Source organism: Podarcis vaucheri (assembly GCF_965113315.1).
Source record: "Podarcis vaucheri genome assembly, chromosome: 8".
Lineage (NCBI taxonomy): Eukaryota > Metazoa > Chordata > Lepidosauria > Squamata > Lacertidae > Podarcis > Podarcis vaucheri.
The window spans coordinates 3,465,933-3,490,574 of record NC_138766.1 but is presented as its reverse complement, the minus strand read 5'-3'; the positions used below and the strand labels follow the sequence as shown (position 1 = coordinate 3,490,574).

Below are 24,642 nucleotides of genomic sequence, written 5' to 3'. Positions count from 1 at the left end.
ATTGCAGAATCATAGAATTGTAGAGTTGGAAAGAACCCACACAGATGCCAACTCCACCTGCTGTTTATATGGGGAAATCCAGCCAGAAAGCTTTCCCTGACCATGAGAGGTGTCCTATGCTTACTCCGCATCTGTTTACCCAGCCGGGTGTTCCTGCCATTCAGATACAGCACAAACACTATTTCACAGTGAGCTACTGGTTGTCAATATTTTTTGTCTTCTCAGTGAGATTCTTTATTCTAAGGACCTGATTTGATGATTGCCATGTAACAATTCATTTACTAGGAATATGTGATACAGTCACATTATGCAACATTTCAAATAAACACCTCTCTGTATGACAGATGAGTTTTCAGGTGAGTATCCTTAACCTTCAGTAGGACACAATTTCTGCAGAGGGAAGGAGCAAATCACAGGAATGCATTACTCACTGCTAAGGCATTGCTCTACAAGAAAAGGGCATTAGATTTTTTTACAATAATTTGTTTTGGCTTTTTTCTTTAAACAAAAGAAACATACAGAATTGTCAAGTATTTATACAATAAAGGACAAAGACCACAAATTTAAAAAATCAAGTGTGTGTTCTGTGATATTGCAGGGTAGATAAATCAGATTGGGAAAGACTTTTATTGGCAGCCAATCTCTGTCACTGCTGGAGGAGGAAGCCAGAGAATGCATTTCTTCCAATACTTGGACCGTGCTCCATCTGAAAACTGGTACAGAGAGACAATGATTTGCTTATACCTGAAGCTGAATGAATAATTACAATTGTTGTTTTCCCATTTAAATTTTGAAAGAAACACATCAGATTTAAATTCAAATTAAAAATATGGATGTGAAATTCTCTATTCAGAATTCAAGATCTTACCTATTGGCAGCCTGGGACTGTTTTGGTATTGGCAGGTGCTGGGTATGAATTTTCAAAAACTGAACAATGCCAACAACTGTAAAATGTTAAATACCATTGAATACTATCAGTCATCTAATGCCAGACACAGAATACCATCACATATAGCAAGCAAGTTTCCTCTTGCCCCCGTCTGGGCATGTGACCCCTCCAAATCCCAGGCACATGCAGGAACTTCTCTGACTTTCACCACAGGGATGCTTTGATCCAATTCCAGGGTCCATCAGAGTAAAGGATGACCAAGCACGTCCGAAGGAGCCTCACAAACATTTATGGGCTAACTTTAACGCAAGAGCCTTGTGCTTTTTGATGACAATAGACTGTTGAGCCTTTGAAGTTCAGTTAGATCACGGGCCCATCTGTTGAAATGGGGCTCAAGGTCTGAGACTGTCCAAACCTGGCACTTGAAATCCTTTTAACCAGAGGTACCAGAAACTGAGCCCTAGGGCCTTCTGGATTCAAAATATTACCTGTCCTGTTCCCCATGTTGAGGAAATTGGTTCTCTTCGTAGGAATGTTGACGGATGAACCGTTGGATCACTTTTGCATGCATATCTCAGTTTTTCTCCAAAGAAATTGTATCATCTCACATTTGGCTCCTCTCTGGGGAGGTTGAGCATAAGCAAAAGGCATTGGCAAATCTTGCTCTCAGGTGCATAGATGATAAATCCAACATTTAAGCAGCCAGTGCCTTTTCCCACTTTGGTGAAGGGCTCTGAGGCAACTCAAGCAAACTTTGCCCCCAGGAGGTCATTCAAAACCCCTGGTATACCCCTGGGTAATACAACTTCATTTCACATAGGATACCAAATGGCACAAAAATCTGTCTCGGATCAGATGCTGCACTATTTTTGATGCCCTCTTCTTATCCAATAGCGCCTCTCTGTGGTTGGTTACAGTTTTGCTCCCTTTCCCCCTTTCAGATCATTTTAACAGATAAAAACAAAGCCACAGGCTCATGCATCATACTTCTTGATTCAGAACAAGACGGGAATGACATTTTTAAAAAGAGAGAAGTTAGTGTATTCTGTTATACAAGTGGGGTGTAAGGAGACAACCTATTCCTTTATTCTTAGACCCATGCTAAGCATTGGTAGCACATAGAACATTCTAGGCCTCACATGTGTATCTCAGTAACCCTTACTACAGTTTTGCAAGGTGGAGAGGCAGGCTAACATCATTATTTGAGTGTGGACCCTTATGCAATCAAAATGGGCAAAATCCCCAAGGAGATCCACAGCATCAGCATACTCAGGGAAAATTCACTGTGCATGCTCAGTGGGCATGAAATGCTGGCAGTTAGAATGGTGGAGGAGGAGGATGGAATGGAGTATTCGAGAAAAGGGTTTATCTTGTTGGCTGGAATCTTGAACAGGATTGCTGCTACAGGGGCAACACAAAGAAAAAAGAAAAAAGAGACCAGCTTTCTATGATAATCTCTCTCTACTCAAATTAATAATTTTTGTTCTGGGGACTTCTTTGCTTTATAAATGAGAAAGGACGTTAATTTAAAGTTAGGTGGTCTTAATGAGAGATGGAAAGGCAGTTACTCCTACTCTCCCCTGACCACTTGGGAATATATTAATCACTGTTCCATCTATTAACCCTGAGTAATAACATCATGGAATAACTAAATCTGTTCTTGTTCATGGGGCAGTACTCAAGCATCACCCAGAAACTGACACACAGCCTCTTTGTAGTCTTCTGATTAAAAAGAGCTCACAGTTGTTCTCACAAAGAATGAGATTGATCGAGGTGGTAGAATTCTGGATTGCATTATTTCAGACTACAGTTGGGGTGTGTGCGTGCCATTTTTTTATTTTAAAAAACCCCAATCCTCACATTAAAAAACTCTTTGCATGCAGGAAGTTGGCGCCTTCAGGAAACGGCTGTACTAAGAGAGGTTTTGTTTCAACACAGATGAGCATTGTTAAACATGATCCCCCCTCCTGAGGCCTGAAGTGGTACATTCCAGAATCTCCCACCTCCTCAGTCTACTGCATCATTCCGTTTAGTGGGTAGAATGGCTCTTACACATAAAATGCATGGATGATGACGACTATCTGTGCTACAGAGGTACATCTGGATGTTGCCTGACAGTGCTCAGATGACCCCCACTGGGTGCATCTGATTCAAACAATTATCTACATCTTCATCCAGGGCCACTGTCACCACCAAGATTCTGCTGTCCTCTCAACCTTGAGATTCATTTTATATGTACAACTCTGCAAAGTCCCCTTAGAAACCTGCGACAGTTTCTGCACACTGAAGCTCACAGGCATAAATCTTCCAGGCATTGACTTTATGTGCAGCCTGGATGTGAGTTCACCACCACAAGCAAAAAATGCCTGGTTTGTGTGCTATGAAGTCTGCTGGAGATAATTCACACAACCAACTGCTCCACACTTTCATAGATTCATGCTTTTGGTAAATGGATCATCCAGACAATGCTGGAGCCTTCTTTTCTCCCCAAAGTTAGCCTGCATTTTGAATGCGGTTCTACACAAGTAAGAACAGCATCGGAAAAACCCCGCTCATGCTGTCGCTTATCACATTTTGAAGTGAAGTAAGACACATTATCATCTAAAGAGCACCCACCTCCATAAGACAATTACGTTTAGAGACTGAAGCTGCCTGACTGCACTGCACACAACCAAAATTAAAACTGACCCTTGGCATTCAATGTGAATTCCAGCTGCCTCCTCCCCAAAGCAGGCAAGTGGTCTGGTCATTCTATGTGAATAGATAGAATTTCATCACCGAGTGCCGATGTTTCGTTTCCAGCCAAGCCACGTTCTGGCCCTGCTTCGCCAAAGGGTCAGATAATGGACAGTGAGCTCCCCTCAAGCCATGGGCGGACTATTATGCTTGCTTGTGAATTAAAGTGAAGAACGTATTTCGTTTGCTTTGTGGTGAAGGAAGTTGACAACCCCATTGCAGCGTTTTTATTTTATTTTATTTTATTTTATTCCGGAATTGCACGGAGTGAAACAAAAAAGCAGCCGCCCTCTTATTTGACAGGAGAGGATACATGGGCGTAGCCAGGAGGAGGCAGGCCTAGATTAAGCAAATAAATAAAACAATACTTAACTAACCAGTTGCATTGCAGATAACTTGGTTCTGCCTCCCCCTAAAGCTTCCACCCCAAAAATAAATCCTGGCTACGCCCCGGAGCAGATAACAGATCAGAAAATGAAGATTATACTTTTGAGTGGCTGCACCATTGTTAACCCAAATAAAATAGTTGGATTCAGACATAGCACGTCCCGGGCGCTTAGAAACTTCGGACACCAACTTCGGCAGTGCTGAAATAAATAAAATAACAAACTCTTTCTATCCATCCCCTGTGACCAACATTTTAAATCCTAAAAGGTACATCTATGCCGGCTCTGGATTTCCAGCGGGGGTGGAGAGTCCACGGTGCAGAAATGAAGGGCTCTAGTGACCCCTTGTGGCGAAAGCGTGTCAGTAAACGAGAGAGACTCGTCCGGGGCCTGACGCTTGTTCCTCCCCCGCTGCTCCCCCGCCTCCTCCTCGCCCGATTGTAAGCGATTAAAGCTCGCCTAGCTAGCTTTATTAATAACAGCGTTTATAATCGAAGAAGGCCTCCAAGAGGAAGAGAGGGAGGGAGGGAAGGAGAGAAATAAAGCAATAAAACTAAATTGTTTTCTTTTGATGGGGGAGATGAGAGAGAGTTTATTTGCAGATGCTGGGATAAAGCGAGTTGATTTATCGACAGAGCAAGAGTGTCGCTCTCAGGACGCCACAAGTACATATTTCCTGAAATATTGCTCAATACAATATCTAATACACACCAACACTTCACGAGTATCTGCTGCTACATCGCTCCGCGCGCGCGCTTCTTGAGCTGGGCCCCGCGCAGGAAGTTCGGGGTGGCGGGTGGAGGCTGGAGCGGGGGTGTCGGGTGAGGCCTCCAACCTGCTGCCACCAACCGAGAGTTTGCTTTCCTCCCCTCCTTTCTGCCTTCTCCTCTCCACCTCCTCCAAGTAATCGCACGGTGATCGGTCCTTCATAAATACAATTGAGAATTGTCTTTATACTTTGTAAATATTGGATTAGCTTCTCATTGACCAGGCCTCTTGAAAAGACCCTTTAAAAAAATCCCACGCCAGGTCTAAACTAAGCCTTACAGTCAATAGGTAATGAAAGTAGGTTATTTCCTGAGCTTAAAGGGGTTTTTCAGCTCATTATCAGGTTAGCTGATTCTCCCTAAATAGCTACTCCAGTGACGGGATGCGGGAGAGAAAGCGATGAGGCGGGGGGGGGGGAGAGTAGAAGAAAACGGCTCAGAGAGGAGGCGGCTTAGGTAGGAGAGGCGCTCCAGTGCTCAGGAACAGGCGCGCAGAGACCTGCAGCTCCAGGAACAATCCATCAGTTTTCAAATGCACAGAACATTTTTTCATTGTCTTCTTTCTCTCCCTTCCCCCGCGGTAGTTCTTTCAAATTGCCTCCTGCCATTGTCTTCAGAAACCTATTGAGCAACAGCGACCGCTTAACCAATGAACACAAAGATTTCGCTCCGGCGTTTCTATTGAAATACCGAAAAATGCGCTTTCCTTCGAGGAGGCTGGGCTGGTGGGGCCGATCGAGCCGCGAAAACACACAGCCCCTTTTGAGGAACCGAGGAGGCGGGAAAGAGGCTTGTTTTGGTTTCGCAAACTGGCGTCCTTTGGAATGCGAGTCAATCGTTATTGTCAATATGGCATTACTTCTTGTTCGGTACCGTGGCTTTCAGTGGGAAAGTTAAGCAAGCGCTTAATCACCCCAGTTTAAGCAGTATTCGCACTCCGAGCCTACTCAGATTTACCAGGAAACAAGGCCTGTTGGTCTCCATGGGATTTACTTCCCAATAGATATGGTTGGATTGCCACCGTCAAACGGCGTAACTATGCATGCTGCGTCCTGGCCGTTGGTGACTCGGAAGAAACTGACTGGCTAAGGAAGAACTGCAGGTTTGGAATAAAAGCGTATCATCAGTGATTTTTGAGAACCACACCCCGGTATACTAAGGAGGAGGGTACTAAACCAGAAACGCCCTGGCTTCCCTAGATAGACAGAAAGACAGATGTTAGAATAACATAGTAAGAGGTACAACCCCAGGTGTACCGATTTTTCGCAATGGCCTGCTATATTACCCTAAGAGCTGTGATTAAAAAGGCACGACTCAAGCACAAAATTAAGCACCTTTAAATCTTATCGATTTCCAAAGGGCAGATATAAGCAAATGCTTAACTTTCCCCGTGAAATCAGTGGGACTTACAAGCGCTTAAATTTGCCTGGATGATGTCCATCAGTCGTCCTCCAGAGAACTTCCTGTGGTCATTCTAGACAGCATGGGGCTGGTTTTCGATCTCTCTGGAGGAGGGCAGAGAACCACACACATATATTATCAGCCAGCAGCAGCCAGCAGCAACCGTATCCAGTTGTGATCTGAGGAGTCTCTGCATAACATCACATCTCCTCGTGAATGAGATTCCTTGTTTTCTCGGCCCAGCTCAGCGAGCTAAACAGCCAGCTAAACAGTTAGACAGGCAGCCAGAGGAACTACAATTAGGATGGACAGGGTGTGTGTGGGGGGGGGGATAGGGAGGCATAAAACCAACCTTTTTTAAAAAAGTAATTTTATGGCTGAGTTTTTGTTTTAACCTCTGTGTTAAAACACAGAGAACCTAATTGTCTGTGAAACTAGAGGCATATTTTCAGTAGACTCTAGAGAAAAAAAGAGGCCATGTTTGCTTTCAAGAAGAGGGAGGGAAAGGACTCTTCTTCTTCTTCTTCTTCGAATAGATATAGCACGGATTTTTAATTCGTCTTCCTTTCACAGACAACAATACCGGTTTTGAAAGGCGGATACAATTTGGGTTTTGTGAAGGTCCCTTTCTGCCCCCTCCCGGCCCAGCTGTCCATATGGAATACGGCATGTGCAACGTGGCTCACAATGGCACCAACTGACAGGCGGAACAAAACCCGAGGTAGTTCCCCCTGACTCGGGGGTGCTCTGCTCATTCCAGATACGCCAATTGATGAATTGCATTTAAACACACGCACACCCCCGCACCCCGAGAAGAACAAGGGAAAGAAGAAGAGAGGGGGGAGGGAAAGCGTTCTCTCCCCCCTCTCTGTCCCTTCCGTGGCTTTCTTTTCTTTCCCCCACCCCAACTTAATATGCACGCCTCTAACATCCTCAACTCCCAGCCTCCCTTATTGTGCCGTTTTGTGATGGGTACTGTATATTGTGCAAAGATAGACTACCCCAAACTCCCGCGCCACCACCGGCGTGTGAAATGGAAGGCCACTGGGGGCTAGGGCCACACAAGACTTCGCCAGCTTGATAGACTTAGTAGAGACCGGAGAGACAGCGGCTCCCCGCACTCCACACGCCCGCGCCCGCGCACAAACACACCGCCCCTGCTCTGGGTGGAAGGTTTGCTTTTGAAAAGAGGGGGAAAGAGAGCATTTCACTGGGACGGTGCGCTTGAATGTGAACCACGATAGGTCAGTTCTAAATATTGGGTTTCTATCTAGGAGTCCAGTCTGAAATCGGGGCTTGAAGCAGGCCTGCAACTGGGTGAAAGCAAGTCGGACAGAAGGAGCAGGTGAGCTCCCATAAAGACCCTCCCTAGCAGGGGAAAAGGCTCCTTCCTCCCCCCCCACCCCGAAAAGCAAACTCAGCTTCGAGGGACAAGCTGCCAGCCCACCGGAGGCAGTTTCGACGGCCCCAATCCCAAATGGGCTGCCCCACAGAGAAGGCTGCAGCTGGTCCACGGCCGGACTGCTCTTTTGCGAGAGACTAGCAGAGAAGCCACCCCAGAAAAGGAGGCAGATTATCTGCTTTGGCCTCAGAGTTGGCGGCGGGCCCTCGAGTGCAGCAGTCGAAGGCTGGCTCGCTCAATCCCCAGCCTCTCCGAGAGGCGAGCGAAGGCTGCAGCAGAAAGAGATCTCGGCGCCAGATAATTGTGTTTGCTTTGGATGCGGAGTTGAAACGTGGCCAGCTCTGGCGGAGGCTCCACGGGGACCGCTCTCCGTGCCCAGGGTGCCCCTTCTCTGGATCCACTTGTTTGCTGAGCTTCGGAAAAGAGCTACAGTCTCCGACATGGCGCAGCATTGACATGTGAAAGTGCTTTCGACGGGCCTGATTTCAAATCGCATTCTTCGGGCAAAGCAGACAAGCGGCCCGGATAACCTGTCAGCTAACGCTTTCAGCTTGTATCAAGCACCACCCGATCCGAATTAAGTCCCCATCTCTCTTTCTTCCTTCCGGATACGAAATGGACGTGCTCACGGTCTCCTCTTAAGAGGAAGGTCTTTGGGGTCTTAAAACGTTTCCATCAGGCACGCTTCACCTCATTAAGCGGCTCCAAACAATTCCCACTGTCTAAATGTCTAAAATGTCTTTCCCTGCCCAGGAGGGGAGCAGAAAAACCACACCTTACTGAGGTTCAGATGCCCCCCAAAACAAGACCCTGAAGCAGCCCGCGGTTTCGTCTGCGTGGACGTGTGAACATTGGCCTTCCTCGCCAAAGTCGCAAAGACATGGCGAGAAGTCGCGGAAGGGAACCTCGCGGCGGGACTTCCAGTTTCGAAGTAACCAACCTCAACGCAGCTGAGAAAGTAAACGCCATTGAATTGCTATTAGAATCAAAAGCTTCTCATCTTGAAGGAGCACTCTTACATTTAAATGAGGCTGCGGGAGGATGGGGGGGAGGGGCAGAGGGGAGGCTGATTTTTCATTTCCACCCGTCACTTTATCTCCTTATTAGTATCTCAAGTAGATAAACTTGAGCAGGCGGAAGGCAAAGAGGACGAGATTATATTCAGCTTCAGATTGAAGAAAGTTTGGGCCGGGGGTGGGGAGGGAGGGAGGGCGGGAGGCCCCGTTCCTGCCTCTGTCCTCGTCCTCAAGAGTTCTGAGACTCCGAGTCCTCCTCCGGCTACGGCGCACAAGCCCTGGGCAAACTTCGCTGGCAAGGCGCTTAGGCCTCTTCCCACAGCCCCTGCCAGGATCCAAACCCGAGACCCACCCGCTTCCCTCTCTGCTGTGTCTTCCAGCAGGAGCCCCTTCCTCAGAGTTTGTCCCAGCGTTACTAACAAAAGAAAAAGAAAAACGAGAGAGGCTAACTTAATGTTTAACCACAACAAAAGCGTTCCGTTTAATGTGAATTTAAAACAAAACAAAACACAGCATTCTGATTAAAATTCTTATAAAAGTCTCAAAATCTCCTAGTTTTCTGTTCGGATTTGTACATGTATATTTATATGGATACTTTATCATTCCGTATGTGTGTATACATACATATATACACGCGCGCGCGCGCTCCCCCCCCCCGCCACGGGGAGGGAATTTCCTATCCAATCAGAAACAAACCAAAAATAAAGGCCGGCCTGAATTTATGTCAACAATCACTAAATAGGTTTACCGTTAAATAAAATAAAAGTAGAAGTGCTAATAGTGGCCAGAATTTTATACATGACCATAAATATCTCTGCATAAATGAGAAATAACGTTCTATTTTTAAATTACTCGCTCCTTGGTTAATATACAGCTGACAACAGCTTCTACGGCACACAAACATACTTTACAAAAACCACAAAAGCGTTCAGTTTTTAATCGTTTTTTATTATTTTTTTAAAATCTGTAGTTGTAGGTAGACAGGACCACTAGCAACGGCGTATCCCCCCCCTTGTAAACATGGCGCACAAAACGACCAAAATAATGAAAACTGACCCCCGCCCCCAAATAAGGAAACCCCCTCCCCACCCCAGCCTCGGAATCTCAGTCTTGACCCGTCCACACGCGCGCGCGCGCGCACCCTCCTTCCGCAGCCGGACTGATTTGGAATCCTTCTCCTTGGAGTCTCTGTGGCTCTAGAGAGAGTTCACCAAGTCCATTGCTGGGCTTGTACCAAGTGGTGCGCTGAGGGGTACTGGGGGTTGCTGGCCGAGCTGTACTGGGCATTGTATTGCATGTGCTGGAGAGACTGGGCGCTGTAGGCTGAGAAGGGGATCCCCGCCTGGAAGGTGGCGGCAGCCAAGTCCTGTGCCTTGAGCGTGTGGCACGGCTTGCCGTCCCTGACTAAGACGGGCACGGCTACCCGGCGCGGGGAGGGGAGAGGAGTCACTTCCATACCTTTCTCGGCCCGGGCCCGCTTCATCTTGTAGCGGTGGTTCTGGAACCAGATCTTCACCTGCGTCGGGGTGAGGCGGATCAGGCTGGCCAGGTGCTCCCGCTCGGGCGCCGACAGGTACCGCTGCTGCCGGAAGCGCCTCTCCAGCTCGTAAGTCTGCGCCTTGGAGAAAAGCACCCGCCGTTTCCGTTTCTTGCCGGAGTCGCCGTTGCTCGAAGTTTCCTTGTCGTTGTCCGGAGACTCGTCCGCCGAAGGCTCCGGAGATTTGGACGCCGAGTCCTGTTGGGAGTTGCTGGACGCCAAGCCGTGCACTGAGGGGAAGCCACAAAAGAAGCAGATCAGAAGAAAGGCGGCCGGCCGGCCGGCTAGGCAGACAGGCGAGCAGGATCGCAGGATCCCCCCCCACCCTCACCCTCTTGGTGACCCGCCGGGCGCTGCTCCTTCTCAACTTCCCAACCCGGAGAAAGGAAAGTGACGGGGGTCCTTTGCAACCCGCTCGTTTTGGGACGCCCACCCTCATCCTCAATAAGAAATGAGCCTCTGGGTCTCCAAAGGGAGATTCACCAAGACTAAAGGTACAACAAATTGCAACAGAGAAACCCCACTTTAGTTCTGCATATATGGGACAGCTAAGTGCCTAACAGCCCTTTGGATTAAGTGTGTGTTGTTGGAAACATCTCTATCTGATGCGTGTTTGTCACAGCCACACATTCTCCTTCCCCATGTGAGGTATAGGCGACTGTGCGTTTTAATCTTCTTTCCCTCTCGGAAAATTACAAACACAAATAGAAAGCATAGAGGCAAAACAAGGTGACTATATATGCCATGTTAATAAATCTGTTAGGAAACACAGTACAGAAATAGTAAGAGATAAGGATTTGTAGATATAGACAGACCATGGTCACCATAAAAATCTTGGCGCAATCCACAGCGGTCTTGCGTAGCTCCCAATCATTTTAATGCAGTGTTGCGCAGGAGAATATCCCGCTGGAGCCCCCCGCCCCCGCTTTTTACAACGTTTGGACTTTGGTCTCTTCCTTTAACAAACAAACAAAACGGACTTCTTCTTTCTGGGCTACGTGGATTGATTTTTAAAGGATAATTCAACAAGCCATTCTTTGATCCAGCACAGCCAATGGGACGGTTTACAAACGTCTAAAGCAAAGCCATCCAAAATTTCCCCACAAAGCATACTCTGTTGGTTAGAGAAGTAGAAAGAAGGATTCAGGGGAAGCGGGAGTGTGTGTGTGTGTGTGTGTGTGTGTGTGTGTGTGTGTGTGAAGAAACACGGCTGGGTGGCTGGGAGAATTTTGGAAGGCACATTTTAAAATCTTTTCAGACTGGAGTTTTATTCTTTCTCAAACAAGGATTGAAAGCCATTATTTTGACTCGGTTCAGGTAATTAAAGAACCCAGATCTCCCATTTGTTCCCGTCACTTCCAAGAAGAAGTTAAAACACGCACGACACACAACAGCAAAAGGAGGACTTTGGCGAGGGGAGAGGAGCGGAGGAGAAGCCGCGCGGCCTCATCCGGGCTCCTGGCGAGGGCGAGAGACTCACAAAGAGCGGGGTCCCCAGTGTAAGTTGGGCTACTTACAGGAATACTGGATGCTCTCGGTGGTGGCGAGCCAACGCGTGTAGGGATTGTCGGTATTGTCGTAAAATGGGTTCTTCAGAGGTAGCGTCTGAACAGAGTCCAAGGCGGTTGTCCCCAAAACCCCGGGCTTTTTGGGGGGCTCCGGCCCCTCCGCCTCCTCGTCGCCCCCTTCCGCGATGGATCCGTCTTCGTCATTGGTGTCAGGCAAGTCCAAGATGTCCTTTACAGAAAAGCCGGTCTTTGTGTTGGTCAGAGACATATTCCGGGCAAATCTGAGGCAGGAAACTTTGAAGGACCAGATTGTCAGTCCTCTTGCTTCGCCAAACATACACCGGTTGGGGGGGGAGGGGGGGAGAGAAGAAGGAAGTGGGGGGTGTTGGGTTGGAATAAAAGAGGGGACGCGGTGGCAGCGGCGGAGGAGGCGGAGGGGGGGGTGGAGGTGGTGGGAGGAGGAGGGCAAAAATCAGCGGCGGTCTTTCAGCATCTAATATCTGCGCTTTTCGGGCTTGGCTGCTAAGAGCCGCGGAGCACAAGGGGGCAACTGGCGGGGCTTCCGCAAGACTTTGTAACTCCAGGAAAAATGCCAACGTGCGTTTACTTGAGGGTCTGCTTTAAGCACAGCGCGCTGACGGTGCCTCCTCGAAAAAAACAAGCCATAGCTGAGACGGGCAGCCCATATAAGGTTGGTCCCAGCACATGAACCTGCCGAGAGGAGGGAGAGAGAGAGAGAGAGAGAGAGAGAGAGAAAGGGGGGGGGGAGAGAGAAATGCATTAAAAACGCAAAAGGTTGGCCACGTGTGGGCGGGTCTTAGGAGTCAAGTGGATGAAGACAGTGTTTGCAGATGTGAAATTGCGGGGTTTTTTGGGAGGGGGGATGCGAGCCTCCACCATTGGTGCTGTAGCACATGATGAGTGGTATAACGTGTCAATTAATTACAAAGATGGGGAGGGCCTTTTCTCCACAGTATTTACATACAAAGGAGCTGCAAGTAGCCAGATATTCCACATACTTGAAAGTACATTTTAACAAATTGCCTCTGGTTTTGTTTTTTTTAACCCACCCCCGCAACAACCATCACTACCATCTCTAACCCGATTTTGTATTCATTTCCCATTCTCGTTGCTGACATAAAGCTGCCTCTCTCTCTCTCTCTCTCTCTCTCTCTCTCTCTCTCTCTCTCTTTCTCTGTCTTCCTTCTTTCTTTTCAAGCAAGCTAGAAAATTGACTGTTTTACAGTGGCTTGAGCTAAATCCGCCACTTTTAGAAGAAGAAAGTGCAAAGAAAAGACAGAAATGGGGAATCTATTCAAATTAGTGGTTACCTTAAACAAGATGTTGTTGGGATGGCAAGAGCCCAACTTATGTAAACCTCCTAGGTCAATATTTTGGTTGAGGCTTAAGGATGAGTGCTAGAAATTAAACAGCAAGTAATTGATTCCAGTTTGCTCCGAAATCAGCTAAACTGGCAATAAATAGGGTAATTCAGCTCCTAGATAGAGTCGAACGATTTTTTGGTGTTTTCTTTTTTTATTTGCACATGACTAATTTATTTCACTCTTCCGTTTTCTGGAGAGATTACTTCTGCGTTTAACAAGGCATACCGCTGTAAAAGCCAGAGCTAGCCTTTTTTAAAAAAGCAAAGAAACAAAAACAAAACCAATTCTGTTTTAAACTGGAATTTTTGAGACCCCCCCCCCCCGCTGGAGCACGCATTTCAAAGGCATTCTTTAAAAAAGGGAAACCAATGAATTTTACGTCTTTTAAAATAGCACCTAAATTCTCTCATGTATGTGCCCAGAATACGATGCTACTGCTTATTCAGACAGTATTAAATAGCCTATCTTAGGGACACTGAAAGGACAATAAACCTTGTGGATGGGAAAATTCCCAGCATTTTCTGTCTTCACTTGAACCAAACTCCCCCCCCCCGCTGCTGACTCTCCCCTCCCCCTCCGTTCTCCCCTCCCCCCCCACTTAGTTTGGTCCCCAGAGGTTCACGGCTCGTAGCCTTTTCTTGGGACTCTCCCCCCCTCTCCCCTCCTTTTAAAGAGTGAACTCTCTGTCCCTCGCTCTACGGCTGGAGGCGGAATACAGCAGCATTGTTTATCTCCGAGGGAATCTGGGTGGGGTTGCGGGGGCGGCGGCGATGCGGACGGCAACATTTCGGGCACAGCAGAACTCGGTGGATGGGATCCTCCTGGGGTCTTCAAAGCCGGCTTGGGGGAAGGATGGTTTTCAAAAGGGGAATCAAACAGGACTGCCCCCCACCCAGTAAAAACCGCTTCTCCCCAAAGCCCCCTGACACTTGCGGAGACGATCAAGATGCTATAGTTGTCAGAGTTTCTCAACCGCTTGGAACTGGGACTTGGAAACTGGGCGGAGGTGGGCTGGGTGTGTTTGTGCTGGAGCGCGAGGTGGGCGATCCCCGAAGACCTTCCGAAGCAATTAATGGTGGTTTATCAGTTTATATCTCCCTGTCCCATCCCCCCCCCATGCCTCCCATCTAGTATGTGATGTGGATGACAATGGTTCGGTTTCGGGTGTTTTTTTTATTATAAAAAAGCTAGTCCCTGAGCGCATCCTGGGTGGTCGGACCGGGGCAAACACAAATACAAACCGATTGCTAAGCTGCGGACAATGGGCGAAATGTAGACAAATGTCCGGCTTCTGTTGGAAGCCTTTGTCCTAGACCAGGTTTTGCATTTATTTCACTGGCGAAATAATACATGATTGACGCCCTCTTTCAATGTGTTCTAACTGTTTGGAATAAATCTGAGGTTGTTCCGAGTTGTCATGGCATTCAACGTCTTTCAATGGACTATCTCTTCATTCATTTCGGAATCTTGCCACAATATTAAGGAAAGCCCCTTCATGTGGATGCGACCGAGCTCCTCTCCTTTTTTCACTCGACTAAAAAATAAAAAATACACATTTTGTATATGTGCGTGCGTGTATCTCTCTGTGTGCGGAGGTCGATTCAAGGAAGCACTAAATTTTAAATTGATACGCATAGTTTTTTATTGCATATACTGAGAAGGGGGGAAAGCGATGAAAAGCCGGCATTTGACTTGCATGCAGGAATTATTCAAGTTAATAGTAAACGTGTCTATAAAGTGACCCCCTCGCATTTTAAAAAACATGAGCTAACTTGAGATAATGCACTCAAGTAATTTAAGGCAGCAAGGCAATCCAGTGATTATGAAGGGAAGGATTAAGCAGCAAATGTAGTAAATACATGAATTTTACTTGGGTGAGATGAGGGGAACCTTCATTGTTCTTCCGGGTTGTTATGTAATTTTTTGAGGTTTGGGCGGGCGTAAGGGGGTGGGGAGTAACCCGTCTCTTTGGATCCAGGCCAAGGCGGCAAGACCCGCAGTTAAAGAACAAGATTTTTCAAAAATGTTAGCAGCACAGTTAACAGCAACAAACCCCACCGAGGACAAGCAAAATACAACCCCCCCCCCCAGTTCCTGTTCCCTTCTCTTTAAGACAAAGCTTGTGATGGGGTGGAGAGAGGTGAGGAGGTGGAGACAGAGGAACAACTACTGCTGCTGCTGCTCTCCTCCTCCTCCTCCTCCTCCTCCTCCTCCTCCTGTGGGCCCTTCCTGCGCTTGGGAAATGGTTTTCCCGCCCTGTGTCGCCCTTGTTTGTGCTTGCTTTCAGGTGAGGCTGGAAGTGTCCACCTGGACCCTTGCCGTGCTTGGACAGCGAACAAAAAAGCAGCGCGTTTTCTTTAAAACCCGGATAAAAGTCTCACTTGTTGAATTGTATCAATAAAGACCTCCCGGCAGAGTTACACTCTGGAGCACACGCTCCCCATGTGATGGGCTCGGGGCAGATTCGCTCCCTCCGGCCACCTGATAAGCAAATATTTTCCTAAGGGAAAATCAGGGCTCCCGCAGAACATTAATCAGCCGCCCTTCGAACGGCGATGACAATAGGCCATTGAGAAGCACACAAGCACACACACACACACACACACACACACACACACACACACACACACACTCTGAGCGACACAGCTGGACTGTGACCAGCTATTCTCCTTTGTGCACAAAAGACCTGCAATAAGTCATAATTCCTATTCCCATCCGCACCACTTTCGCCCTCCGCCTTCCGAAATCAATCTATAGAACTTACTTACAAGTTTGCCCACAAGAACAAAGGAATCGCTTAGTAGGAAGGAAAACCTCCCCCCCTTTTGTTAAATATTTCCACCCCAAAACTTCTCTCTTTCTCTCCTCGGCCCCACGGAAACCTTCGAGTGGAGAGGGAACGTGAGGTGGGGGCGGGGGCCACAGGCCTGGGGGACTTCGCTGGGGGAGGGGGGTTCCGCTCCTATCTTTCCACTTCTGTCTACTGTCTGGTAGGGATAGAGAGGACACGCTACATTCCGGCCTAAAGGGGTGAAATGCAGCCAGCGTCGCAGAGGAAGATCTCTGCCCAGTCTGTCGCCGGTGGGAGAAGCCACTCGGAGAGACGGAGGCAGGCTAGGGGCGAAGCCGAGGAAAGGCGTCCACGACCAGGGCGTCCCAGGTCTGGTTGGATTTGTCCTGAGGGTGCGACAGATTTTTAGCCACTACGGTGAAAGGCCGCTAGACCTTCTGAAATAGGACTTCATATTCCTAGAGATTATTCTTCCCTTTCAAAAGGGGGCCTCGACTTTTTCTCTGACCTCCTTTTAGTGGGCCAAGGTCCGTATAGTAAAAGCCATGGTTTTCCCAGTAGTGATGTATGGAAGTGAGAGCTGGACCATAAAGAAGGCTGATCGCCGAAGAATTGATGCTTTTGAATTATGGTGCTGGAGGAGACTCTTGAGAGTCCCATGGACTGCAAGAAGATCAAACCTCTCCATTCTGAAGGAAATCAGCCCTGAGTGCTCACTGGAAGGACAGATCGTGAAGCTGAGGCTCCAATACTTTGGCCACCTCATGAGAAGAGAGGACTCCCTGGAAAAGACCCTGATGTTGGGAAAGATGGAGGGCACAAGGAGAAGGGGACGACAGAGAATGAGATGGTTGGATGGTGTTCTTGAAGCTACTAGCATGAGTTTGATCAAACTGCGGGAGGCAGTGGAGGACAGAAGTGCCTGGCGTGCTCTGGTCCATGGGGTCACGAAGAGTCGGACACGACTAAACGACTAAACAACAACAACAACAAATGGTCCTCATCAGACCCCCTGCTTGGTCGTTTCCACCAGCCAGTTGCCCAGGCCTTCCTTCTTCTCATGGGCTGGTTTGTCCCACAGATTGGCGTCCCAACCAAGCTATTGGCTTGCGTTATGCAGAAGGGCATTTAGCCTGTCTGTCTGTCTGTGCTGAGAAGCGGTGCTCTTAAACACCTGCCAGAGAAACCGACCTGGAACGTCAGAATATAGAGATTCTTCTCCAGGCTACATTCGCATGTTTTGTTCTGTTTCCCTTCACGGTTCCGCGTATGCGAGGTCTAATGGACTGGCCAGGGTGGTTCAGGGTGAGGATGACATTAATCGACATTCCTAGGAAGAACGGCATGCAATGAACCGGGGCTCTTGGGACCTTCTTGAAAGGCCTCTGCAGATATTACGGAGGGCTGAAATCTGGTTGTAGCATTGTCTCCTTGTTCGCCAGTCGAGAAAACTCCTACGGAATAGCGTGCCTCAGATGAGCGCTCACTTACTGAACCTCCCTCAACGACAGCAATACAAATAAATCTGGCAATGGCGGTGGGGCAGACCCGCGGTTGTGGCTTCTGAAGACCCAGGGCGAATCGAGTGGCGATTCTGCCCGCCCATCAGTTTGAGAATCCTGGAAGGCCCCTCCATCCAGAGACTACGGAACCCTAAGCCCTGGAATTAAAGGATGGAGGGGGTTATTTGAACAATTGAACAAGAGGCTGAAAAGGAGAGGTGCGTGTACACAGCGTAAGTGCTTGTACTTCAGCACAAGTGCCCTCTAGGAGCGAGGAAGTGTTTACCTGTTTACTTTTACAGGTAGCTCAAACACCAGGCAGCCGCCTGCTCACTGATTTCTGCCGAGGTCTTCACCACCCTTCGAGCTTAGAGGAAGTATTCAGCGTCCGAAAAGGGGATTTAAACAACAGCAACAACACACGGGAGCCAACAGTTTGCAGGGCATAAGAGCAGGGAAAGAGGCCCTCTTAGCCACCACACTCATGTAAATTGCTTGTGCACTTCTAACATCGAGAGCTTACAGCTCAAGGAGGGCTTGCTGAAGGAAGCCGCCCCACCGCCAGGAGAACTCAAGGTTCTTCAGCAGCGGGAGAACTACGGTGAATTCGGAGGTTTGCAGTGCAGGTATTTGCTCTTAAAACCAGGAATCTGAAGACACGAAACTTATAACATACCATTCGATTTGTTAAAGTGGTTGGTCCTGAAGTTTAGTCCTCAATGAACACTGCACTTTAGGATCAATTCCTAGTCAAGATTTATAGCAACAGCGACGTGATGCTGTTTGGTATATATGTCTCTGCAACGATTACAGTTAAATTCCAGCCAGGGGTCACTATGCAGTCTAATAAGCCTCACACCCTGCAGGATGTGGGGAAAAGATGCTGCAGGCAGCCAGATGCGCCCCCAGGGCTGCCAACGTGAATAAAATAGGGGGGGGGGGAGGTAAGCCCCACCCCACATAATCGAGTCCATGACGCGGCAAACGTACACCATTTCAATGGCAATGTGCACCAACTTTGTGGGCCATGGTCCCCTCAAATATTTTAGGGGGGCAGAAGGGACCGCAGCCACTAGGAGTTGGCTCCTCTGGCTCCTCTTGGCCTTGATGCTAAAGAGCGAAAGGCATTATCTTGGTCTCCCCTTCTTCTGCTAGTGGACAGAAGCATTCTCAGCCATTTAAAAGTTCAAGGTCTTTCTACTCATCTTGAGGCATAGGATTGTTGGCCTTGATTTGTGTGCGTTTTTCTTTGACTGGAGGAGGAAAAGGAGTTACCTCTTTGTGGGTGCGCGCGCGCGCCCGAAAGACAGAGAGAAAGAGAGCGCACTGTACTGTATATATGATTGATCTTTCACCCATCACAAAATCCCATCTCAGATAACAGCCTTCAAGTGGATTAGTTTATTGTTTGATTAGAGCAAAGGTGCAAGCAAAATGTTTTTATTCGCTCTGTGCAGACAAAAACACACCACACCTTTAACGCTTCTTGTGAAGATTAGTTGGAGGCAGACACAAAGCCTTGGTTGTGGGAATGGCGTGTTTTATCTCAGGATAGGGTATAGTGTCAGGATAGGGTATACTTAAAATCAATAGGAAAATATACATAACAGGTAATATGTAAGTCAACCTACTTATGATTATTGTTTTCAAGTGATTCACTTCCGCAACACACCCTGAAAACAATGAAGTCGCGTAAGCCTTTGTTTTAAAAGTGTATTGTAGGGACAGGGCTGGGGGAGAGATTGGTAATTAATGAGTGCCATCTTTTGAAGCTGATAATAAAGCGTCATTTGACAAACGCAAGGCGCAAGAACCACCCCTAAGTAGACAACTTACAATTGCATTTGACTGCAGACCACCCTGTCCTTTTGCTGACGTGCGCGTGTCCGAACATTTTAAAACCAGCATTTTTTCTGGTTTTATTTGCCGAAAAGCAATGTGCAAAAGCTACTGACGTCAGAAAAGCTAACAATAGCAAAGTAGTATACTCTAAAAGAAATATTCTGAAAGTAGAAAGCTTGGATGGAATTGTTTTGGTAGTACAGAGGAGACTCCTGGAGTGAGGAATTTCTGGTTTTGGAATAAGCCACCAATTAAGCTCGCTTAACTCCGGTTGAGAAAGTTCTGAGCTGTCCATGGGGTGGAATTGCCTTCACCTTACTAGAAGAACAACACAAATATTTCCACAGTTCTAGGAAGGGAGGAAAAGAGCCAGTAATCGCTACACTGTCGGGGTGGGTTATCCCCCGAACGCTCTGAAAAAGCAATCTGTTCCTTGTCATCCGCATAGTAGAGGGAAAGAAAAAAGAAAAAAGAAATTGTGTTCAGGATCTCTACATCTAAATGAGCTTTTTATTATGATGGTTATTATGAATTTTTCGCCCCCTGCAGCCCTCGCTTTGATAACAAGCTTTCCCCAATTCTTTCGGAAAATCTCCCAAGGTCATAAATTGTAATAGACGTCATGGATTTTTCTTTCCTGCAGGCTAATCGGTTATTTACGGGCTGAGAGAAAGCCAGAGGGCACGTGTTAGGACTTTGATAAAGCGACTTTAATGAGGTTTTCACAGAAATACCCAAATAATCTAATCTAATATAATAAATTAAGTTGTTCCACCAACTACATAAGCAACCAAAGGAGAGTCTTGGCGTTACCATATAATTCCACGGAGGCAGTAGAAATCGGACTCGTCTTTCCGCTGTAAATATTATTTTCTGCAAAAGCTAAGTCTAGCCTCCGGGCATCCTTTCGGTTCCAGACTATTATGAGGGTTTTATTTGTAAACTAAAAGCTTCCTTCCCTCCAGCCAATCCTTCAGCTTTATTCGTTCGCGTCTCTCTAATGATTAAGCGTGCCTCAATGAGATTAAACATTGTCAGCTTGCCTTCAGAGCTGTCTCTGCACAGATCCACCCCTTTGCTTTTGATAAGAACAATTTGAATAGAAGAGATTTCTCGTTCTTTAGGCAACACAGAACTGAAAGCACTTGGCTATCAGAATTAACTTTGTATGTCCTCTACATGTAGTTCGAATGCGGGTGAGTAGGGGGACAGGGGAAGCCAGTCACTCAAAATTCACTCATATTTGAAGCGATTTTACGAGCGATATTCAATTTATACACTCTTAAGGTGTTCTCTTAAGGTGAGCTCAAATAGGTAGGCATATGTGAAAATAATGATCACACCAAGTACACGAGCGAAAGTTGAAAGATGGGGAACTCTTGGATTACCACATTGCAGCACCGAAATGCATCCCCTCAACGGGAGAAATGAATGAAATGAAAGGCGAGGTTTCCTTTCAAATAATAAGAAACGGGAGAAAGTCAACTAACTGCCGGAGAGGGATTTCCAGCTCCGATCCCATCCGGCTGATTCTCAACTATTTCTGATACTATGGCGAACTCTGCTGACTCCCTCGAGAAGTGTCTCTCCCCCCGCTCCTTTTTCCTAACAGTTCCTTTTTCGTTCCTAGTAAAATAATCTGCGTTTGAGAAAGGGACCGGAGCAGACGGTCTGTCCCAGCCAGGAAGGATCCCTACGCTCAGCTCCCTAAGAGAAGCCAGGCGAAGCCGACCAATAGAGCTCCACGTTGCTGCATAGAGTACTAAGAGGCGCCCAGGTCTCAGAGAAAACCGGCAGGGAGCCGAGCGGCGGCCAGACTTGTCAGGAAGCAGCGCGGAGGGCGCGCGCATCCGTCCGCAGGGGCGCGTGCACCCCGGGCAGGTAAACGCGGGTCTTGCTTCCCCGCGAGACTCTGCCGGAGGGGCGGAGAAAGGAGGGAGCTCTCCCCTTCGCGGCCAGCCGGCTGGTAGAGAAAGCTCACTCTTCTCTCAGACCGAGCATCTCCCTTCGGGCTGCAAGCCGCCTCTTGCCCCTCCCTCCCTCCCTCCCTCCCCCCGCAGCACCTGATCTTCCCTTGGCCAGGTGAGGAAGCCCGAGGGAGCCCAGAGCTTCTTTCGAGCCAGGCTCTCCGCTGGCTCAGCTCCTTCAGAGGCGGCGGCGGCAGCACCACCTGCCCGCAAGCGAGGGCATGGCCCCTGGCTCCCCCCCCCCCACCGCCGCGTTGCCTCTCCTTCCTCCAAACCACAGCCGCCTTTGCGCGACCCCCCGCGGCCACGTCGCTTCAAAGGGTCGCTTGACTTTTCTCCCCAGGCGAAGCGCCTCCGTGGCCCCGAGGCGCGCCCAGGTCTCTTCACTTTCCGGCGCCAAAGTTGTTCGGCCAGGTAACCGACTTGCCCGCGCCCCGCTCCACACAAAACACCCCCCGGACCTCAGTCCTCCCCGCCCCGACTTGACTGGCTGAGTTGGGGCAGCTGCCGCGGCGCCCAGGCCTCCCCTCCCCTCTCCCTTCCTTTCCAGAAAGCCGAGCGCCTCACCTGGTGGCGGGGGGTGCGCGGCTCGCCTGCCTGGCTGGCCAACCGGGCGCGAGAGAGAGGCGAGGCGGAGGTCAGGAAAGGCTCCGCCAGCCGAGGCGAGGAACTGCTGGGAGCGCGGGCTGGCTGGCTCGCGCGCGCGAGGAAGATGCAGATGCGAGTGATTGTGTGTGTGTGTGCGCGTGTGTGTGCGTGTTTGTCCAAGCGGAGCCTGCTGCTGGTGGGCTTTATATAGACACCCCAGAAGCCTGGACTCCTTCCTTCCTCCCTCTGCGCTCCCTCACATTGTCTCAAATCAGCCAGCAGCTCTTGACGAGCCGGGTTAGCTGGGGGCCCCCTGCGCTCTCTCTCTCTCTCTCTCTCTCTCTCTCCTCAGCGACGCGATCTTGTTTGCTTTGCTTCCCGCTCTATGACGTGGGACAAAATATTGGCCATATGTTCATCGGTAATAAATTGGTGCGAAGCGCAAACACAACTGTTCCTGGATGGCTCTCTCAGCTGCCTCCGCCACGGCTCTGCTCCTGAGCAGATGGACCTGCGCGCCGCGCCGCCAGCCCTGTCCAGCCCCGCTCGCGCACTCCCTCTCCGCCGCAGCCCCTCGCTCAGATCCCGCCGGATCTGAAGGTCTAGGAAGCACAACTACCGCGGGACCCTTTCAGGCTTTCTCTGCCTCCTCCCCGCTTCTCTGGCGCAACCACCCCCTAAACTTGGAGGTTTTTCAGGCTTGTCCGCTGCTCACTGCCCAAATTCCACCCCCGCCGCCTCCATTTTTAACGAGCTCACCTCCCCATAAATCGCTGGGTAGCTAAGGCGCTATAAAACCTCCAGGGGCCAGATGTGGCACGTTATTTATGTGTGAAAGCTCGTTTACATTAGATATGCTGATTCAAGCTTTGATAGCGCGCTTTGCAAGCGATTAAGACTGGTTTTCCATCGGTGGCTCCAGCTGCAGCTCCCTCCCCCCCGCCGTGGTAGTGGTGGAAAAGGAGCTGCGCGGAGAGAAGGCGGGGGTGGCCTCGGTTCCACAGTGTCTAACCCCAGACAGCAGGAGTCCACACGTTCTCCCACTCGCTTGATGCTGATAGCGGAAGCCTTGAAGAGGTAATCCTGGCTACAGCGCACGGTTGCGCCTTTCCTCTTTTCCTTCAGGCATTAGGTCTCACAGGACGCGTTTCATTCCGTATTTACTACCTCGAAGAGAGCAAAAGAACACTAGCACTCCACCTACAGGAACACACCTCTGTGTGCTCCGTATTAATTAACCCGGAATTACTAGTCACGTCCCTGGTTCCTTAGCGATGTAGACGCCCCTACTCCACCTCAAGCACGCATCGGAAGGGTGAAAGATGTCCGGGGGTTTTTAGTCCAAAGATCAAAGACGGGTAAACAAGACTATAAAAACCACCCTCATTCCATTTGATAATTGTTGCAGGCCTGGTAATAGTACATACAAAATTGCGTCCAGGCGCGCGCGCACACTGTTAAGATCAGAATTGGGACCGATAACTCACCTAGGAAAGAGCTCCCGAGGTTAACGCTAAGATTGCTGGAGATGGCAACCCAATAAAAAGTCAATTCAATTCGAAGAGTTATTAGCAAACGAGAAAACAGCAGCTGCGGCGAGGTTACACTTCGAAAATTGTGTGCAGTTTTGATAACTCAAAACCCAGCAGCTCATGGAGCTCGAAGAAGTGTAGGAAAGGACAGACAACGCGATCAGGGACTTGGCTGGAGGATCTTCCATAGGAGAAAAGGCATTCGAGGGGTTTTTGCTTAAACTTTAAAGCAAAAATGGCTGGGGGGGGGGGGAGTAGGCCAACCGAACGGTGGCGGAGAGGTACGACATTTCCATCCTCTCTTCGAACGCTAGAACTCGGGTGTGCAACGAAGGTGACGGGAGAGAGGTTCAGAACTTCTTGCCAGAGTATGTGACGATGTAAAATGTAAGCAGATGAAGACATCTGCAGGATTGCAATAGCACTCCTCACGTAGCAAGTACTATGGAGATAATGGATTCATATAAAATATAGACTATTGAAAAAGATGCAGTAGAGAAAGTTTGATAAAAGGACCCACGGAGGGGAAGGTTGGAAGTCTAAAGATTTGGAGGAATCTGTAAATGTATACAGTATTGGTATGGCTGTATTGTTATAATTTTATATTTTTAAAATCAAATAAAAATGTGAAGGCTTGTAGTGAGAAGGTCGCATTCTTAAGGACTAGTGACAAATTGCACAATCTTAATCCAAGTCTGGAATTTTTAGTTCAGCGGCCAGGCACAAATGCAAGGTGCAATCCTGAACACACTAGCTGAATACATGGGGACCAAACTGGATAAAATTATATTATAATTAAAATTATAACTCTACCTGCAGCTTCCCTGTTCTCTTCTGTGGGATGTGTTATTACTAGAACAGTCAAGTACAACACTTTCCTGTTGCCTAGAGTGGACACACAGGGGAATGTGGCTGGAGGGGAAGGACTTCCTGTCATAACTGCTCTGGAGCTTCTTCCCCCTGTGCATGACCAGGTAGATGGGTGTGACCCAAGATGACCAGATAAAAGGACTGGCCACACAACCATCTCTCTCTCTTGGACTCTTACTCTCATTTTGACTCAAGAAAATCACCATTTTATAGTTCAAATTGGGAAAAATACAGTAAATGGACAAAAGTACAGATTCACAAAATGTTTAGGGGTATGTGTGCCCCTGTGTCCCTCCATAAAAAAGCACTGCTCTCACTCTTGGACTCTTGCTCTCCATGGCTCAACACAGCTTCCACAGGATGGAGCCCACAAGCAGAAAGTCTGAGGTGTAGCTCAGACTTCTTTTCACTGTAACCACAAGATAAAGCCTGCCTTCAGATTACTGCTGTGAACTGAATGCGAGTAAAACTTTGTTCTTACTTTTAAAGAAAACTGTGTTGTGCTGTTATTATTTTAAGAGGG

General features: G+C 48.4%; 1 protein-coding gene across 4 annotated transcripts; it reads right to left on the bottom strand.

The window, feature by feature from the left end:
• Nucleotides 1-218: 218 nt before the first annotated feature.
• Nucleotides 219-22,826, bottom strand: NKX2-2 (NK2 homeobox 2). 4 transcript variants are annotated; one of them, XM_082234652.1, is made up of 3 exons: nt 11,652-13,241; nt 10,056-10,364; nt 219-713 (listed from the first exon to the last, which is right to left on the bottom strand). In XM_082234652.1, exons 1-3 carry the CDS (start codon nt 11,977-11,979, stop codon nt 535-537), a joined length of 816 nt encoding a protein of 271 aa, XP_082090778.1. In that variant the 5' UTR covers nt 11,980-13,241; the 3' UTR covers nt 219-534. The 4 variants fall into 4 exon arrangements, with proteins under 4 accessions (XP_082090778.1, XP_082090777.1, XP_082090776.1 ...); XM_082234651.1 differs by having other exon boundaries at nt 633-4,935; XM_082234650.1 differs by lacking the exon at nt 219-713 and adding an exon at nt 22,730-22,826 and having other exon boundaries at nt 9,697-10,364; nt 11,652-12,353.
• Nucleotides 22,827-24,642: the final 1,816 nt, after the last annotated feature.

Bases quoted from the DNA above. Each gene is read 5' to 3' on its own strand.
- NKX2-2 (XM_082234650.1), bottom strand. From the start codon at position 11,979: ATGTTTGGCGAAGCAAGAGGACTGACAATCTGGTCCTTCAAAGTTTCC. The intron at 10,365-11,651 runs GTAAGTAGCCCA...GCTTCCCCTCAG, and splicing joins CGAGAGCATCCAGTATTCCT to TGCACGGCTTGGCGTCCAGC.